General features: G+C 38.9%; 1 protein-coding gene across 1 annotated transcript in view; it reads right to left on the reverse strand.

The window, feature by feature from the left end:
• Positions 1-227: 227 nt before the first annotated feature.
• LOC114890324 (EGF-like and EMI domain-containing protein 1) overlaps positions 228-20419 on the reverse strand; it is a 124596-nt gene continuing 104404 nt past the window's right edge. Inside the window, exons 12-13 of the mRNA XM_029213737.1 lie at positions 1778-1897; positions 228-479 (exon numbers count right to left, since the gene is read on the reverse strand). Of these exons, the coding sequence (XP_029069570.1) occupies positions 228-479; positions 1778-1897 (372 nt within the window). The remainder of the gene's footprint in view (positions 480-1777; positions 1898-20419) is intronic.

Below are 20419 nucleotides of genomic sequence, written 5' to 3' on the forward strand. Positions count from 1 at the left end.
GCCCATGTTTCTCAAAGCATCTTCAACCAGTGTAAAGGTGTTCTTATGAATACTGTCAACAGAAATGCCCATGGTTTTAGAGGACTCCAATGCCTTCATTTCCCTCAAAGAGACTTCTAATAAATAGTATTGCAGGTTGGAGAAACAAAAGATTTCCAGGACCTGTAGTCGCTTTATACAATTTCTCATTGGTCATAAAATACATAGATAGCACGATGAGTTTGCATCTACCGAGCAGTTTGTTTTTCCCTCATGCTATCCACAGACTGGGACTGACCTGCCCAGTGTAAATTATGAACAAGTGGTGAGATTCCTACTGCAATTTTTTCTGCTTCCTCTGGCCTCTGCCGAGAGAAAATGTTGATTCTCCACTCCGACCCTGAGAACATGAAAGCCCAGTTGTTTTTGGCTGCTGGAACTTTTGCTTTTGAGCCAGCTACACCTTTCATGGATATTTTCTTGAACCCTTTTTCATCGTCCTGTAATTACAGTGGATGTTGCCAAGGAACCTTTGCAGCAACTTTCAACCACGTGTTTCCTGGAACTAAGCCCATCTGACTAGTCAGGGAGTGGCTCCCTGCCTCAGACTGGCTTTTACAAGGCGAAGCTCCCCTCCTTCAACCCAAGGTAGCTGGTCTTCTGAAATGGAAGGACTCTCAGCTTTATGTAACTTAAGTTTATTTTATTCAGATGAAATACCCTGGATATCAAGAAGAAATTCTTCCTGAGAAATGTGACAGCATGAAATGTGAGGAAATAACTCTTTTCTTCCACTGCAAAAGTGCTTGAAATTTGCCATGACCGAAAACAATAATTGAAATTTTACTAATCATATATTTTGGTTCTTCATTTTAAGTTTGAATAATGCAATCATTATGGGTCCTATGGGTGTATGAAACCATTTTCATACATGCTTAATTGTGTTTTTAGCTGGTAACGTTTAAAATTAGGACAAATGTGAGAAGTGAGATTCAAAATATATATTCTATGGCTTGTAGAAAATGAAAACCAATAGCTTGACCATGAGTCTATTTTTATGGGTCGCGTTTTTTAGGAAATATCCCCAACTCATCCATATACTTGCAGAATTAGGAAAGGAAAGTAGAAAAAAAATCTCTTATAGGAACGACTAGGGAGAAAGAGTGGCAAAAGCCAAGTTGGGGGAGAAAATGAAACTGAGGCCAAATCATTTTATCCTTAAACCTATAAAAAGTACATTATAAATAATTACAAGCTTAAAAATTAAGTAGCTGACTGAACATTTTAACATGCTCTTTGGGACTTTTTATCATGTGTTCTCCTATAACCATTTCGATGTTAAAATGTCCTAACAAATCAATATAAGGTGTCTGGTCTACGGACTATTCTTTTTTATTACACAACAGGGAGCCAACTGGCATTTTGTCATTTAAGCAAGTCATTGTTTTCATTCCAGAATAACAATTTGTTTAATTTGATTGTTCCTAAGCAGATCCTGGAACTAACTTACTTTTATGAATCACCTTAAATATGTTGCCATTTGCTGTATATTGATTTATAATCATTGGTTCATATTTTCTTCTTTATTTCTTATCTTTTTCTTGGGGATATTTTGAATAGAAAAGGCGTTACACAGGAAAGTACGTTTTCAACCATTCCAATAAAAATTCCCAGGGGATTTGCAATGAATTAGAAGCTTGAATTAACATTTGCCCTTTAGCATTCTGAGTGATGACCCCCCCCACCCCGCATCAGCGTCTCTTCAATCAATTACAGCTAACGCACAGAACACACTTACGGAGATGACAGCGGTTTCCATGGTAGCCAGGCAGACAGGTACATCTCCCTGTGATGGGGTGACACTCCTTATTCTCAGCTGAACACTGACACACCTGTTTACAGTCCTTCCCGTTTGTTCCTGGTGGACAAACGAAGGGAAAGAGGAAATGTAAACCCAATGAATTAAATTTGTCTGTGTAAATATAGCTCTAAAAGTGAAAGCAGGGAAAAATTTATTAAATAAGACCATTGCCTACAGAAGTGTGCTGCCCTTTGGGATTTAGGTTTCATTAAATTTACTTGGGGATTACTTCACCCTTTGATTTTGTTTTGTTCAGTCAATTTGTGACCGACTGTCAAGGGCCGGCTGCAATTTTCTTGTCACTGAAGAAAATCATAGGGTGATGTCAGGTAAAATCAACTAAAATAATAGTATAATTCATGAGGGACCACATATCTGGATAAAGATTTTTTTTTTTTTTTGGTGCAGCCGGTTTAAATTCTCAAGGTTGTTTCTCTCTCTGCATTAGTATGTACTGTATTTGTGTCACTTGTCAGCTACTCTGCTGGTTGTGCTGTTTCCTTTTTACAGGGCAAGCAGTGAAAGCTTTCTCTCCAACTTCTAAATAATATCATGCCATTTTGCTAGGAAAAGAGAAAGGCTTTCTGGGTATTTTTCAGCTTACAAAACAGAGTCAAGTAGGCATTTTGAGTTTCATGATTGTATTTGATGAACATTCAAACAAATTCAGTAAAAGAAAAAAACAAGACAATTTAGGTTGTTGTAGACCTAACTTTGAAAAATAATTTCTGGGTCAACCTTTTAATTTATCACCTTGGGGGATTGTCATCGTGAAAGAACAAACCGTTTAAAAAGCCCTCACACTGGAGAAGTTATTAACTGTCTTGTTCAATGCATCCCTGTGTTTTGTTGGCTGCCCTGTGTGCCTGTGGTGTTACTTGTTTTCTAGCATCCACTATCCTTAAAAACATTTCATCTTCCAGTTTGCTTTAAGTAGAAATGACAGCAGTAATAGAAATGCTACTTTTAAGGGCCATTGGTTGCTTGCTTAGTATTAAAAAAAAAAGACTAATGAAACACGGGGTGGTTAATCAAAAAATGCATTTTTTTCTCCCTTTCTTGAGTGGGATATGTACAAATAAGAGAGTACTAGGTAGAATCTGACTCGGCATCTGAACAGCTGTTTATGTAGTCTGCTGTTGGTCTAGACATTCTTTTATCTAAGAATCACTGATTGTTCAAATATATCAGTAGAGCACTTATCCTGAACTTGCCAGGTATGCCAAAAAGCACATCTGGGTTTACTGCCTGAGAAGTTTATTAACTTTGTTTGTTAATAAGTGACTAAGCAATAAGAACTGCTTATGGCATTTCAGAGGTGACTGGGAGTGGAGGTTTGTGATATTCTTACTTCCTTGACATCGTGGTCAGTAAACGCGTAACAGCATCACCTACATTTCACTGTGACGTGATGAAAGGTGATCCCTAATGGAAGGCTCACAAACAATCAGAAAAATCAAAATGTTTCATTAAAGCCTTCTGATAACTTCAGAAACCAAGAGCTGTGGTTATTACAAATTCTTCCCATCGCTGGGAAGACCTGTTTTTGCCATGGGGTTACCTGAGTATAAATCTTGATATGGCCACAGCAAATATGGCCACAAAACCCTGTGCTCTGAGGAGAATTAAAACATTAGAGGAGTCAAAGTGGCCATGCTGAACACAATAGGGTTTGTATAATAAGTTCCAGTATCCCCATCTATTGATACTTAGCCATTTCCCATCTTGAGTTATGGGGCCCACTGGCGTAGGGCTTTGAGGAAAGCGGTATTCTGACTGGTCTGCTTTGAGAGAGAGGGAGCCGTCCTGAATACCGTGCGTGCTGGTCTGCAAGATCCACTGAAGATTGTGTGGTCTAGAGGAAATGGTGGGAACTTTGGGTCGGGGGGCTCGGCACGGCTATGGACCTTATCTCTGGCTTTAAACAGTTATTTAAGCACTAAGACCTTCAATTTCCTCTTCTGTAAAATGGGATTAATAAAATCTATCTCACAGATTGTTATGAGGAGTAACCTAGTAGACATAGTAACGTAAAGGAATCTCATAATACTTCAGTAAAATGTGTTTCCTTTCCATTGAAACCCTTGCATTTAAAATCAGGATCAACTATTCAACAAAGACGCTATACCTGGGCAAAAACCATAGACACATTCAGAATAATATGGGAAAAATACATAATATGTAAAGACCAATGCTTTTCTAGAAAAACATTGAAATCACCTGGCTTGATGTTTCTGAAACACACATAAATAAAATTTAACCACTTTCTCATTAATCATTCAGTGTTTTGAGGCTTCACAAAAATGTTCGCAAATGTTAATCACTTCTCCATCCCAAGAAGAGCTCAGACAAATCCTTAGCTTTGATTCTTGAACTCCAGTGGAATCAAAATTGCAGAAGACATAAATAATTACTCAGGAAGACTAATCTCTTGAAGTTCTCAAAGTCTGGTCTTCAATGGATGTTTAAGTGTCTTTGAAGGAATTTACAATTTATATTGAAAAGCAATAAAATGCAAACGGAAATAAAAGCAAGTCAAAGCATTCTGGATGTTATTAAAGAGAATTCTTGAGAAATACTGTAGCATTTCTTAGATTATATGTGCATCATGAAAAGCATCCATCAATTGTCATCTGGCTAAATAATCATGACTTTGACTAAGACTTCAGAGGAAATCAAAGTTAATGCAAAGCCTGCTTCATGTCCTCTGAAAGAGGAGGTGGTGTGTTGGTTTGTTGCCTCATGATCCCAGATGGACTGCATTATGGGGCATGCTTTCAATCTATATTACAAAATTTGCAGAATTCTAGAATGTTCTCAGTCAGCCAAAAAATATTTCCTGGATACCTGCTATGTGCTAGGTTCACAACAGTGAGCAAAATCAAGCATGGCGCATGTACCCATCAAGCTTGCAATAGTAGAAAGATGAACACAACAAAATTATCATTCAAATAAGTGCCTAATTAAAAAATGTTATAAGGGGTTAGTGTGTATGAGACAGAATAACATCAGGGACCCTAATTTAGATTGGCAGGCAGGGGATGGGGTGTGTTTAGTTCCAAATGTTCTCTTTGAGGAGATCACCACTTAACAGATCTGAAACACTAGAGAGAATATAATGAGTGGGAAGGGGAAGGGGAAGAAAAAAAGAGTAGGGAGGACAAAAAGTTTCCAGAGGGAAAGACCCAGGTACATATGAGTTACCGATACAATTCCCAAACAGTGTGCTGGCAATGGTATGTATGTATGTATGTTAGACAAGATAAGGCTTGCATTATTATAAATGTCTCTGTATTAGTTTCCTAAGCTGTAACAAACTGTCACAAATTTAGTGGCTTTAAAAAACGTAAATTTATTACCTCACAGTTCTGCAGGTTAGAAATCAGGTGTTGACAGGGCTGTGTTCTTTCAGGACACTTGAGGAGAGGATCCATTTCTTTGTCTCTTTTAGCTCCTGGGACCCACCTATATTTCTTGGCTTTTGGCCACTTTCTCAATCTTCTAAGCCAGCAGTTTAGCTGCTTCTTTCTACTCTGACTGTTTCCCTCTTATAAGGACATTTTTGATTACATTAGGCCTACCAGGTAATCCAAAAAAATCTCTCCATCTCAAAATCGTTAACTTCTGCAAAGTCCCATTTGCCATGTAAGATTACCTATTAACAGACTGCAGAAATTAGAACATCTTTGAGGGTCTATTATTCAACTTACCACAATCTCTGTATTTCTAAATATTTAAAGTAGCTTCTGACTTACCTTAGAGACCATGTTATTAAATAGAGTTATGTTATTAACAATAGCTTGATGCACAAGTCTTTATAGAAATAAATACAAATATAACTATTTTTAAAACCATGTAATATAAAAAATATATGGGCTGTCCAGTTTTCCCAGCACCACTTATTGAAGAGGCTGTCTTTTCTCCACTGTATATTCTTGCCTCCTTTATCAAAGATAAGGTGACCATATGTGCGTGGGTTTATCTCTGGGCTTTCTATCTTGTTCCATTGATCTATATTTCTGTTTTTGTACCAGTACCATACTGTCTTTTTTTTGTTGCGGTACACAGGCCTCTCACTGTTGTGGCCTCTCCCGCTGCGGAGCACAGGCTCCGCACGCGCAGGCCCAGCGGCCATGGCTCATGGGCCCAGCCGCTCCGCGGCATGTGGGATCTTCCCAGACCGGGGCATGAGCCCGTGTCCCCTGCATCGGCAGGCGGACTCTCAACCACTGCGCCACCAGGGACGCCCCATACTGTCTTGATTACTGTAGCTGTGTAGTATAGTCTGAAGTCAGGGAGCCTGATTCCTCCAGCTCCGTTTTTCTTTCTCAAGATTGCTTTGGCTATTCGGGGTCCTTTGTGTTTCCATACAAATTGTGAAATTTTTTGTTCTAGTTCTGTGAAAAATGCCGTTGGTAGTTTGATAGGGATTGCATTGAATCAGCCTCATAGCACAGGGAGATCAGCTCGGTGCTTTGTGACCATCTAGAGGGGTGGGATAGGGAGGATGGGAAGGAGACGCAAGAGGCAGGAGATACGGGGATATACGTATGCCCATTGTAAAGCAATTATACTCCAATAAAAATGTTTAAAAAAAATAAATTAGCATCAAAAAAATATATATATATGGTCACTTCCCTGGTGGCACAGAGGTTAAGAATCCACCTGCCAATGCAGGGCACACTGGTTCGAGCCCTGGTCCAGGAAGATCCCACATGCCCTGGAGCAACTAAGCCCATGCACCACAATTGCTGAGCCTGTGCTCTAGAGCCTGCTAGCCACAACTACTGAGCCCACGTGCCACAACTACTGAAGCCCGTGCACCTAGAGCCCGTGCTTCGCAACAAGAGAAGCCACCACAGTGAGAAGCCTGCGCACCGCAACGAAGAGTAGCCCCTGCTCTCCGCAACAAGAGAAAGCTCACGTGCAGCAACAAAGACTCAACGCAGCCAAAAATAAATAAATAAATAAACAGATAATCCTATATGTTATAAAATAACCTTAAAAAATAAAAAATATATGGAAAAACTATCATCAATTATTAATTAATTAATTAAAAAAATTTTTTTTCCTTAACGGAACCAAAGGACAGGTTTTAATAAATGTCACTTTGAGAATGACTTGGGACTCTTGAGGGAAGGTCAGAACCCAGCAAGAACCTGGGAAGCAGCTTGAGTGCCCAGATACACCTACAGTAAGACTCAGGAGGAAGAGACTTCTCAAGGGCTAAAACTGACAGAAGACTAAATGCAGATTGCAGTGGAAGTTTCTATATCTGCAGGTTAGAAGATATAGAACTTGTTCTTCTATACAAAACTTGTTCTTCTTAGTGCTCAATGTAATAACATTATTTTTTCTGTTTTAAGAAAACAACTTTAAGGGCTCCCCCTGACTATAGAACAGTGTTTGTTTTTATGTATAAGGTCTCCTTTAAGCAGATGTTACTGTGCACATAGCAAGATAAGCAAACATTAAGCCACTTGCCCAAATGGCAAGGCTACTAAGGAAAAATCAGGAACAAAACCAAGATAGCCTTAGGATGAGCTCTGAGCTTTTTTCCAGTCTCTCGGGGATTCTTCTTAGGAGGTGAGAGGGTGCTAATTTTATATAACATTGAAGAGATTACAAAGTTGGACAAGAGGCCAAGTTGTGGTTTGACTTAGTAGGTAGGAAAATCAGCCTGGAGAGTTTTATGTTGACATTTTCTTGTTCACCTTGTTTACTAGTTAGCCACCCAGTTCCCTGGAAGAACTGGTCAAACCAGTTTGAAGTAATAGAGTTGATGCCTCTTTCTAGTTGAAATCATTCAACTAGAGGACCAAAGGACCACAAAGCCTCTGAGGGTGGCTTCTCTGTAGATTTAAGTTGTTTCTCCATATTGAAGCTAGATTTTACTCTTCGAATTAACCAGTGAATGTACTCCAAAATAAGATTGAACTGACAGTTCCTATTTTTTGATTTAGGTAGAACTTACATCACTTTGACCATGAAGATATGACTTGAATAGAGATAAATACCCAAAAGATTTTGGAAGGGGAAATATTGTATTTTTGATTTGTTTGCTTCTTGGGCATTTGAATGATTTTTATTAAAAACTGAGGAGTCAGCTTTGCTAAATTCAAGATGAGACAAATCAGTTAGAGACAAGTTGGTTAACTCTGAAAACCTCATAAACACTGCCTCTCACCTAGCTTTACTATAGGGTAAACTTTCTAATAGTACTTTTTGCTTCTAAGAAATAACAATTATCTTCTTCAAAGTGACTTGTGAGAGGTCATTCATATCTTTACTTTTCCCACTAAAATTTAAAGATAGATGAGATCTCAACTAGAGAATGTAATGAATTTGTCTTTGTTTAATTGTCTTGTCTACTGTCTTATGTAATTATTTTACCTGAGCGATATATCTGGCTGGCAAACATTTTCTGAGATGGCACACAGAATTCAAACCATACACATAAGAAAATGCAATGAATTGACTTTTTGTTTGGAAATTCATGACTGTGTTAGCATTCGACACGGCTTAGAGTAACTCCTCATGGGAAGACCCTGTCCGGCCTAGTAAGAAGATACATGGTGCAGTCCCAAGATCACTGTAATGGTTAGAAACTCCAAGGCCTCCTACATCAGCACAGAGTCCCTGACAGCTAAGCATAAGCAGAAAAGTGTTTTAGACTGTCAAAACAAGTACCCACCATCTCACCAGTTTGTTTTTTTTTTAAACCTATAGCTTTCATGATGGGCAGAGAGGTGTATTCAAATTTCATCTAATACTTTGCTTCTCACACATTGGGATTGACCTTAGGTGTTTTGTGACAGCATATTTTGCTCAAGTCTTTATCAAAGGCCTGGTGATAGATCAGCTGTCATCCACCCGTTTCTCAGAATGTCTTTGTATTAAACTAATGGTCCAGCAGAGCAGCCAGCCTGACAGGCAGGTTATTTATTCGCAATCTGGTAAAAGAACTGACAACTTCATTGTTTTAATTGTTCATTTTTCATGGGTTGATGCATTAGCTCACTCGGATCTTTGTGCCTCAGTCAGAGAATAAATATATGGGAGTGAGGGCATCAGAATGACTGGGTCCATCTTAAAGTTCAAGAAGCTGCAGAGAGCCGGCTGTGGTGCCAGCATCCCACAAGCATTTGGGGATTTTTTTTGTCTTATCTCTGTTCTGCATCTCTTTCCTCTCTTTCAGGAAGACCTATGATGTCAGCTACTGATCTGATTGTTTTTTGAAACAATGTTCCTGGTTCTCACAGCCTATTAAGGAGAAAGACTGGAGTGGGCCTAGAGTCTCCGTGTCTCGGTCAGGGTGGGGACCTGCCAGACAGAGGCCCAGAGACCTCAGATATCAAGATATCATCGAGAGCAGATATAGCTCAGTCAAAGCCTGTCAGAATCACCAGCAATTTATTTTGCTAAATACACATGGCCTGGCCTTAGCTTGGGAGATTTAAGTGACTCTTTGGTAGGGACTGAATACATATATTTTTTAAATCCTATGATAAACTCCTGGTTGAGAGCCACTGACTTAGAGTATAGACCAACACCCTCAATTTACAGACAAGATATCCAATAGATTGGATCACTTGCCCAAGGTCATAATTAATTAGTAGCAGAGCTAAAACTAGTACTAAGGGGTCCTGACCCTTTGATCAATGACCTTTTCATTCTCCACATCAGACACCATTCTCTAGGAGCTACTGATATACTTTGAAGAGGTTCTCCCAAGACCTTCTGCACGTGCTTAGGGGTCGGGCACAATATGGAGGTGACCATGTGCACTCAAGACTCATCTCAAATGCTGGCCCTCAGAGAGCAGAGTAGAAGACATCTCCAGAGTCCAGTTATAAACATGAAAGGGGCTCCTGTTAAGCAACTGGTATCCAACTCATATTATTACTCTGCTGTTTTTCCTTCATATTAAAATTGAGAGCACCTGTAGGGAAGAGGCAATGTTTTATTATTTTTAATATGCCTGACGCCTCCCATAGAACCTAGAACACAGAAGTTGCTCAATAAATACTTGGTGAAGAAAAGAAAACAAGAAGGAAGGAATGCTTCTCTACTCCAATACGCATAACTGTGTGCAAGGCTGATCCTATACAAAAGCAGAACACTGGCTCCCTCCATGGCATGCTTATTATACATTCATTTGCTTATTAAACATTTATTCAACATTTACATTATTCACAAGGTCCTGTGCTTGGCACTGATGATATAAAATAAATAAGGCTAGTATTGTTTTTGAGAATCCAAGAGACTGATTCAGGAAGATGTGAAAAATTGATACAGAACATTCTGACAAGTGCTGTGAATAGAGACACATAAAAAAGGCTAAGGAGGGGCTTCCCTGGTGGTGCAGTGGTTGAGAGTCCGCCTGCCGATGCAGGGGACACGGATTCGTGCCCGGGTCCGGGAAGATCCCACATGCCGCGGAGCAGCTGGGTCCGTGAGCCATGGCCGTTGAGCCTGCGCATCCGGAGCCTGTGCTCCGCAAAGGGAGAGGCCACAGCAGTGAGAGGCCCGAGTACCGCAAAAAAAAAAAAAAAAAGGCTAAGGAATCTAAAAGAAAAGAATAGTTAATCCTATCAGGAGGGAATCAGGGTGTCTTCAGGAAGGTAGCATTAGAACTGGGTCTAGAAGAGTAGAAATTCATCAGTCAGAAGGAAGAGAATGAATGAGTAAAGTCTTTTATTGAAAGTGAGAAACACATTTTCTTCATGGCTAGAGGACAGGGTTTAGGAACAAGAATGATGTTGAAGAGTTGTGCTGGTCCTTAAAAGTGAACCATTTTTAATATCACACTGAAGCTTTAATCTGGTGCTTGCAGGTTGCCATAAAAACATCATGGTCAGACTGACGACAGTGTGCATATTGGATTGGAGGCTGGGAGAACAGTTGGGGGCCATTGCAGGCATCTTAGTCAGAGACAAGAACCTGAACTGGAGATCTGGAAAAGGATGGAGATAAAAGGTTGTACCAAGAGATTTTCCTTGAGGTGGAATGGATAGGACCGGATGACAGATTGTATAAAAGATCAGAGGGAATACTCTCTTGGTCCCTAAATATTTCTTTCATTGTTTGTCGTTGTTTGTTTACTTGTTTTTGCCATATGGCATCTCTCTTCCAAAATGGCCTAATATGCTCATATTCCAGTTGCAAATGGGCTAGAAAATATTAAGATATTGACTGCAGAAGGTCATAGCAACTAAGCAAATCTGAATCAGTATGCAGCCATTCTTATGTTTTTGATAACAGGCCTTTTCAGTTTACCTTGGCAATTAAAGCACTGGTTGGAGAGGGCAGGCAGACAGGGCAGGGGCACTGTAAGAGCTACAGAGTGTGGATAATCCAGCAGCTCTGGATTGGAAAACAGTATGAGGATCAGAAAAGGGAAATGAGCCTAAGACAATGGGGCTGGGATAGGTCCCGAAAGCAAGTTCCTCCTGGCTCATTTCTTTTAGGCTTGTTTTCTGAATATATGCTCACATACAGCACAATCCTTAAGGAAATGTTCGGAGTGTTTCAGTGCTGAAGTCAAGTGGCAATGTTCCTTTTTGCAATGGATACCTTATGTGCCAGGCTCAGCATGGTATCTCACCAGGGCATTCATGATGGCTGCTGCCCCTTTTGTGGAACCTGGTGGTTGCCATCCTCCAGATGTGTGGACAGTACTAATAACTATCTAGTAACAACATTTCCTCTTCATCAGTGTTCCAGATAAAAGCCAAACAATATGTAACAATTCTAGAACTTTAACATTTCAGTTTAAAACTGATGGATTATATTAATGCCCCCAGAAGAAATATATCCATTCTGAAAACCAAGGGTTAATTTATTCATGCCTATTTCTCAATCTTCTTTTATGTTTTATTCAGCTACTAAAAGGTGAAAATAAGTAGCATGGTCAAAACTGTGGTTAGGAGACTTTTGGCCTCCAGCAGATGTTCAGAATGTAAGAATTCAAGCAGAGAGAGGACAAGAGTTTGCAGAAATAAGAGAAGGTAAGAATGACCAGAGAGCAAGTTATGGGGAATGAATGACTTGGAGAACTGAGGAAAGGCTCATGATTAGGTGGCTGACATTTTCTGAGTACCTACTGTGTGCCAGATCTAAGCCCTATCCTTGTATTATCTCATTTGATAACCAAAACAACCCTGTAAGGGAATGGCTCTTATTATTTTCATTTTACAGAAGAAACTAAGGAAACTAATGTGAAGTCGTTTGCTCAGAGCTTGCACAGCCTGAGTCAGCATTTGTGATTCAGTATCATTTTCTTAAACATGACTTTATACTTCTTCCCAGGAGTAACTACACTAACTGGGAGAAGAGAACTTACCCTACTGGTTTATGGGCCCTTAAGAAAGGACCTGAGATCTATGTTCTCACCTCATTTCACAGAACCAGGATAGTACAGAGAGAGGAGACCCGGACTGGACATTGGGAGTTATTCATTCTTACCCATGTTACTCTGGGAAAGTCACCTCTCTGAGGGCCATATTGGTTTCTGTTATTTACATAGCTCTATTTAGTTTTACATTTCAAATATTTTTTATTATGAAAATGATCAGTAAAACACCTACAATGATGGAAATCTGGTACATTCTAATTTAGTATGAGTTTACAATAAGTTGGCTATGCTATATTCAAAACCATAGAAACTGATAAGTAAGATTAGATCCCATAATTTTCTGCTTCTGTATGAAACAATTAGATATTAAGTTTGAGATGCTATGTCACCAATCACTGCTTTCCACAAGATCCATTGAATTTAAAGGATAGGGGTAGTACCTAGAAAGAAGGACACCCATGTCCAATCCACTGAGTTAGAGGATAGCACCAATCATACCAGAGGCAAGAATTCTACTTTGAGGGCTTCCCTGGTGGCGCAGTGGTTGAGAGTCCGCCTGCCGATGCAGGGGACGCGGGTTCGTGCCCCGGTCCGGGAAGATCCCACATGCCGCAGAGTGGCTGGGCCCGTGAGCCATGGCCGCTGAGCCTGCGCGTCCGGAGCCTGTGCTCCGCAACGGGAGAGCTAAGGGAAACTTTCAGTATTATCTGCTTAGAACTCACAGATTGGATGACGAGCAATATGGTGATTAGAGAAAGAGGGCAGACGAGGTATAGGAGGTGCTTATATACTAGGCAAGAACCCCTGGAATCCCTAATCCCCAAGTCTTTCTGCTTCTGCTCAAGTGTGTTAATACTCCCTTCAGTGCATACCCAAGATAAGTTTATAGAATCCAGGAACAGCATAATTAATAGTAATTCTTTTCTTTTTTCAGATTTGCTACCAGAAGAGAGGCAACTGCTCTTTGACTACTATCCTAGAGTGTTAATTTGTGGTATCCGTGTAAAATGAATCCTTAATGAAAATTTTCTTCATGTCAGTATTAAGGTCAATGAAAGTGAACAAGTGATAGTCACATATACTAATGAAACTTCTGTATTAGTGATCAGCTCAAACCCTTACCTGGCAAACAGATGTCTTTCCTGAATATTATTCCCCCTTTATCACTATAGAAAAATAAAGCATCAGGAACAGAAACACAGGAGAAACAGTTAATGTTATTTTGCATAATGCAATAAAATCAAATAACTCTAATAGAGTAAGTAGATTCTCATCAGTTCAAATCATAAAAATCATTGCTTTTAGGCCATGGCTTGTGAAAACATATGGCTTTTCTTCATGCCGGTATTTTAAAGACAGATATAAATATTCAGTCATAAACAACCACTAAGGCTTCATTCATTCAATTAGCAAATATTAATTCAATGCTTACTATGTAGCAGGCACTGCATTTGTTTAGGAAAAACTCAAAATCGACTAGATCTCAAAGTTTTCTTTATTTCAAAGTCACCAGTTTGTGTGAATTCCTTAAGAATAAGAACAACAAGATAATTGAAAGAAACTGGCCCCTAACTTTTATGAACTGCTCATCTCGGCTTCAGCTACTTTACCTGCCAACTCTCCAAAACAAACGCCAATTCAATTAGTAATAAAATATTGCAACTCTCCATGAAGCTCTTTCCCTTTCAAATGGCAGTTTCCTTGGTCCAAAGTCAGGGACTGAAATGAACTACTTCATGTTATCACTCTTTCCTTACATATTGTCCTGAATAGGTCACAGTCTTTCTTAATAATTTGAAAGCATTTTTATTTGTGCCCTGGGAATGACTAGAAGAGCTTTTAATATTATTAAGTCTAGATCAAATCAATCCAGTCTAAATAGGGCATGGGCCTAATGCTTCTTTAACCACCCCTCCTTCTTACCAATTATTCACGACTATATTGGTGGCCTTGTTAGGGAATCCTTGACATCTGTGAGCAGAGGTTCCAGATGCAGGCCACTTTCATACATTCTGCTGACAACCTTTGAACCAAGCTGCCAAGTCAAAGCTTACCATAGTCTTAAAATCCAAATGATGATTCATTGTTTGCTTGCAGAGAGACAGATTACCATTGCTAACTTGACCTTAGCCTCTAACTCCAAGTCAAAAATGCTGGAAGACATGGGCATCTTAACTAGAGCAAGACATAGATCAAATTACCTTCAACAAAGAAATGAATGGTTGGCATCTCATGAACTGTAAAGTGCAGTGGGTTTTCCATGGAAGATGAAGTTGAGACTGATGACAAAAGATTCCATTACTTAATTGAGTTTAATAAAATATGGAGGAACAAACTTTGCCATGATTTCAAATAGTTTGATGAATAAGTAGGGTCATTCTGAGAGCTTGCTAACTGCACAGTTCTTGGGACTGAAGTTTTCCTAAGAGCATGAGTGAGACAAGAGAGGAACTATTCAGAGACATGGATAATGTTGCCTTAATTTCCTTGGGACAACCAAATCAGATTAGATTATATTGTTTTAATTGGCTTACTTGCAGGATTTAGAGCAAGATAAGGGTAGAGGAGAGGGAATGAAAAGGCTGCTATGGAGAGACAAGGGAAAATATTTGTTCCAGAGAAGACAATTTTTGGTAAGTGAAGGAAGTGTAGTGAGGTTATGGGAGAGTTAAGGCCAGGCCAAACATGATCATCAAGTGAGAATTTTACGAGCGTGTTAAATCTCATCATGTCATGAGTTAAACTGCAATTTTATGAAATGTTGGTTGAACTGAATTGAGGCAGTGTGGATCCACAATTGAGGGAAAGAAAGACTTGGAAGTTTAAATAATAACAGATCATTATTGTTTTTGGTATATGACACCAGCTCTTCTTTTTCCAGTGAGTTTTAGCTAGGTAAAAACTAAAATGTGTATATGATTTTTAAAAATACTTATAAAATCCAGTCTTCAAGTTTAACTTGAAACCAAAATAAAGATTAGATGTTGGAAAATGTCTAATATTGATGATATAATGTTGATCTTAATATTTTAGAAGGTTATAGTTCTTATTTACTTTCTGCTTCAGATCTGGGAGGAGAGAGAACTCTCTCTACCAGTCCAGAAATGTATGACAATTCAATATTATTAGTCTTGATATCTCCATAAAAGTACTGATTTTTCCAAACAAAATCTTTTTGAAAATTAGTCTAGAAAAATGCACTTTTCCACACAAACAGCAAATAAGCACTTCAGAGGTTCGTCCCAAAATGCTCTGTAATTCAGCGTTTCCAACAAAAGGTGATCTATCCCAGAAACACTAGAGACATTTCTCCTTTTAATAGTTTGCCAACGTGTAAGCTCTTGTGACATCTGAAGGTTTTAAACACTGGCACAAGCTAGTTACTTAGAAACACGTGAGCATTTCTTTGGGTCTCTGGAGAATGCAACTTAATAGAAAGTGGCATCCACGCGCACCTGAGGATGCTAACAGTGTGTGCATGCACCTAAGGATACCAGCGAGACACATGCACACCTAAGGATACTAATGCATTCATGTATCTCTTACTGTGTGACCTCATCAACCTGCTGTCAAAAGTGCTGGTTGAAACATGAAAAGTTCAATGATTCACCCAGTTATTTTGCCTACACTAACTGGTCTGGGTTTTTTTCCTTTTGAATTAATTGAGCTGATCAGCTGTGTTCATATTATGGAGTTAAGCTTATATCATCTTCAAGGGTTGGCAATATACAGCATCTTTCCCAAAACTGCAATTTAAGGATCACGTTTTTAAAGTAGTTGCAAGTCAACACTAGACTAAAGTATATGAAACACACCATATTTAGATGTATGTTCATTAACCAGAATTTTATTCATTTTAAACTACAGGAATCTATTGGACAAAAAAAGGTGCATGTGTGTACAGGGCATGGGGTAGAACTGCTCAGTTCACCTCCGTTCTCACCTCTGGCTCCAAACCAGCCAGGGAGAGGGAAGGATATCCCGGAGATGGACTGCACAGTGTGACACACCTGGTGACAATTCAACCTCCAAAAGTCCATCTGGACAGCTGAAAATGGAAAATAAATCAACTTTTTCCTCCCTTCCTCCCTTCCTTCCTCCCTCCCTCCTTTCTTCTTTCCCTTCCTTTCCCTCCCCTCCCCTCCTCTACCCTCGCCTACCCTCCTCTCCTCTCCTCTCCCTTCCTTTCTAAAATATAGTTCCTGTTTCTGTGTACTACTCCAGTGCCTGTCAAATGAACCAACTCTGTTTCTAGGCTTCTGGACATAAACTTTTCAACCACTGGAAAACTTTTTAATATTTTTAAAATAGTTTTCTCAATCATATTGAAAAGCATTTCACCCTCTGTCAAATTATTCATTACCTCTGTAACACAGAGCATGGAGAATTTTATGCATAGTATCTGTTATACAGAATATACAACAAGTTAAAAATATTCAGTCCAAAGGTTATTTTACACAGCTGATAAGAAATTACTGCATAGCTGGAGCTTTATAATCTAAAATCACGTTTTCAACACAGAAAATTACAGTACAAGGCAGAAATAAATTCCAGTTTATCTACACAAATCTCTTTCTGGTTTGTATAAATGAATTTTTATTAAATTTTTATTTTTTTACAATAACATTCACACTCAGGAATTTACCCCATATACATAACTCATTTCTCACAAAAACCATATCCATGTAGGTAACTAACTCATTTTTCCTTATTCTTATGTATTTTCCTTTTCTAGCACAGCCGTATTTCTCAAGTTCATAAATTGGCAGCCAATAATTACACTTCTGCCTCAATTTATCTCCTTTATTTCAAATATATTCGTTAATTACTAAAAATGGAACATATAGAACAACCTAAAAATTTAGAGACTTCAAAATAAGAAATCATTGAGATAACTTAAGTCACACTGATTCTTATCTGGTTGGAGAAGGGGGCGGGAAGGAGGGGGCTATTTCCTCAATTAGCATCAGCCAGAGTCCAACAAAATTCCCGTACCCAGGAGGGCTGGCATGTGGTTTAAAACCTTCTATTATAAAGCTTGAAGTATGGGTGATCAAAACCAAACCAAACACACACACACCCCCGACACACACACATACATACTAGAGCAAACTATTAGATTGAAAGAAATAATGATACCCCAGTACATCTAGTGGTTCTTTACCATTCTATTTTTCTACAACTGGAATTTCGCATTTACATAGACTCAGAGATGCTCCATATAAATAGGCACAGAAACCTCCTAGGACATATTCTGTGCTTGAAACTACATCCCCTGCTCTCTATTCCTAATTATGCCCTTAAGGAAAGCTCTCCTTTTAGTCTCTGAATGTTCTTTTTTTTTTTTTTTTTTTTCTGTACGCGGGCCTCTCCCTGTTGTGGCCTCTCCCGTTGCGGAGCACAGGCTCCGGACGCGCAGGCTCAGCGGCCATGGCTCACGGGCCTAGGCGCTCCGCGGCCTGTGGGATCCTCCCGGACCGGGGCACGAACCCGTGTCCCCTACATCGGCAGGCGGACTCTCAACCACTGCGCCACCAGGGAAGCCCTGAAAGTTCTTCATTTATATGTACTCTCCACGCCCTGGAAGATATAGTCAACTAACATTGAAGTTCAGATATCTCCCTTCTGGTATAGATTACTGGGATAAAGCTAAACACAGCTAGGTGGAGGGTGGAAGGAGGAAAGGTGAAATGTGGGATAGGGCGGGGATGGGGAGTGGGGAGGGAAAGGGACAAGCCTTGACTGCTTTGCAATTTTCCAAGGTGGGCTTGTCCCTTGATGGGATATTTTTGGGTCAGGTAGGATATATATAGCTATCATGAAAGGTATTGGGTTTCTGTCAGAGGAAAATGAACAAAAATGGTACAACAAACTAGCCAAGTTGTGTTGTAATTATTTTTAACCTGCTACTTGGGTGTATGTTTAACCTAGTAACAAAAATATTTGTTAGGAAAAAAATACTTGACATTTAAATTCTGGGCATTTTGTTCTTTGCTAAAAACGAAGAGGAAAGGGTGGGTTCTGTAGTTTAGAATGGAGAGAAAAGAATGGGCAAATTGTGATAGACAGTCTCTAAGGAGAAAGGGAGAAACAGGCTTAGAAGGTGAAGTAAGATTCACTTTTAGATTCAAGATTCATTACTGAAGTTCTTATGCTGGAGATCATAATAGTGATCATTAAAAAGATTCATTCTCACCTGGATGTTAAAAATAATAATACCCACCCACCTTCCTTTACAGATTTTTTTATAATAATTTTTGTCAAATGATATAAAAGTCTTGTGGAAATTTTTAAATATTTGGACCTAGGACTGGTTTTATTACCACTAGTTTATGGAAGTCAGGTCAGTTTGCCCAGTGATGTTTTTTTCTGGAACCATTAACAACCGGTCATCCTATGTCCATCTTCTGATAAAACATGTAAAGCAAATTTTCACAACTTTTTCAAGTTTAAATTTAATTTATTCATTGAAGTTAGTTACCATGGACCTAGACCAAGATATTATTTTTCCTTTAATAGATTGGCAAAGATTATAAGGTTTGACATATGCAGTGTTTGCCAGGGTCAGGGCTAAAAGGCACTTTCACACATAGTGTGAGTTTAGATCTCAAAATCACATGTTTTGTTTTTTTTTTTTCTGGAGATAGACACTCTTTGCAATATTTATTAAAGTTTTAAATAAATAAGCCTTGCTATTATGTAGCTAGGAAATTTAACTCACAGAGAAACTCTCACATCCATGCAAAGAAATAAATGAAAGAATGTTTACCACAGCATTTTTTTAATACCAAAATACTGAAAACAATCTAAATGTCCATCTATAGGGGATTTATTAAACAAATCTTTTTAGGGGCCTACGACAGAATATTCTGGAACCATATGGAAGAAAAGGTAGATCTGTGTGAACTGACAGGAAAAGATGCCTACAATACATAGTTTAGTAAATAAAACAGATAAGCAAGACATAAAATTAATGTTTAGTGCAATCACATTCACGTTAAAAAAAAAAAACTGGTGGGGCTTGGAGGGGAAAATTGTAAACTGGCAGGGAAGCTTTTTACTCTACACAATTCTGCACCATTATTTTTTAAAAATATTTTTACCTATCGTATATTTATATATGTTTTTATGTTATTATTTTATACATAAAACAACGAACTTGAGGGGGAAAAAATAACAATAATATTTACCCTTTTTTTGAGCCCTGACCCAGACGCACAAGGAAGGAGGGAGCTGTCTCCCTCTAGTGGAGAATTTTAGCAATGCACTTCTCTTCACTTAATCCCACATTGTAAAGAAACCTCAACAGCTGAATTTATTTATGGGTAGACACAACTAGAATTTTATATCAGGTAATATCAAAAATATACAAAATTCAATGCCCTTGAATTTAATTCTTGCTTAAAAAGTCTTGGCAACATCCCAATAAAATCTGAATTGATGATGCATTTTCAATGGGCCACACAGCAGTACCTACGTACTCAGTTGCATTTCATGGGAAAGGTCTGAGCCCTTCTGTTTACTATGAGAGCATATATGCTAGCATAGATACTTCAATCACAGGAAAGGCTGACTTCTAATAATTACAAAAACTTATTGCTAATTAAAAACCAGTCGCTGCTTATGCCAGTCTGTAAACTAGGATCTATGTAGGCAGCTGTCACCTCAAAACTGAATCACTGTATGTGAATAATGAAGGTGCTTATTTTCACGGGCTAATGTAAAACATTTCTAACAAGAGAAACTATTTCAAAAATATGTATGGCTACGTCAACCGCCAAGTTCCCTCGGTCCAGTTGAAGGCGTGCAGAGTTTCCTGTCAACTTGTGCTCTGAAGCAGAACAGTCTCCAACCCGACCACTGGGCTTGCTCCTTATTAAGTATTGGCTACCTTGGAAATGTACCGTCTCTCAGTGTAAAACTCCCCAAAGGGCAATTCAAATCACATTTAGAATTTCCTATTTACATTGCAGCGGCCATGGCAGATGTTTGAATGTCACAGTACAAATCGGTTACCAAATGCTGAGTGTGTTCAGTGGATTCAGTTTCAGAATTCACTTCACACGAGCATGTTTTCATCAAGTGAAAGGGGGAGGGAGTGTCACAGGATAAGTTCAGGTTATGAACTCTGGCCTTAACTCTTTATCATTTTGAACAAGTAAATTGGTGTTTTTGCCATTGCAAAGAAAGTCTTTTATCAGACTACTTCGCATAGGAACCTT

This window comes from Monodon monoceros, unplaced genomic scaffold (assembly GCF_005190385.1).
Source record: "Monodon monoceros isolate NGI ecotype Baffin Bay Population unplaced genomic scaffold, NGI_Narwhal_1 Super_Scaffold_11, whole genome shotgun sequence".
NCBI lineage: Eukaryota > Metazoa > Chordata > Mammalia > Artiodactyla > Monodontidae > Monodon > Monodon monoceros.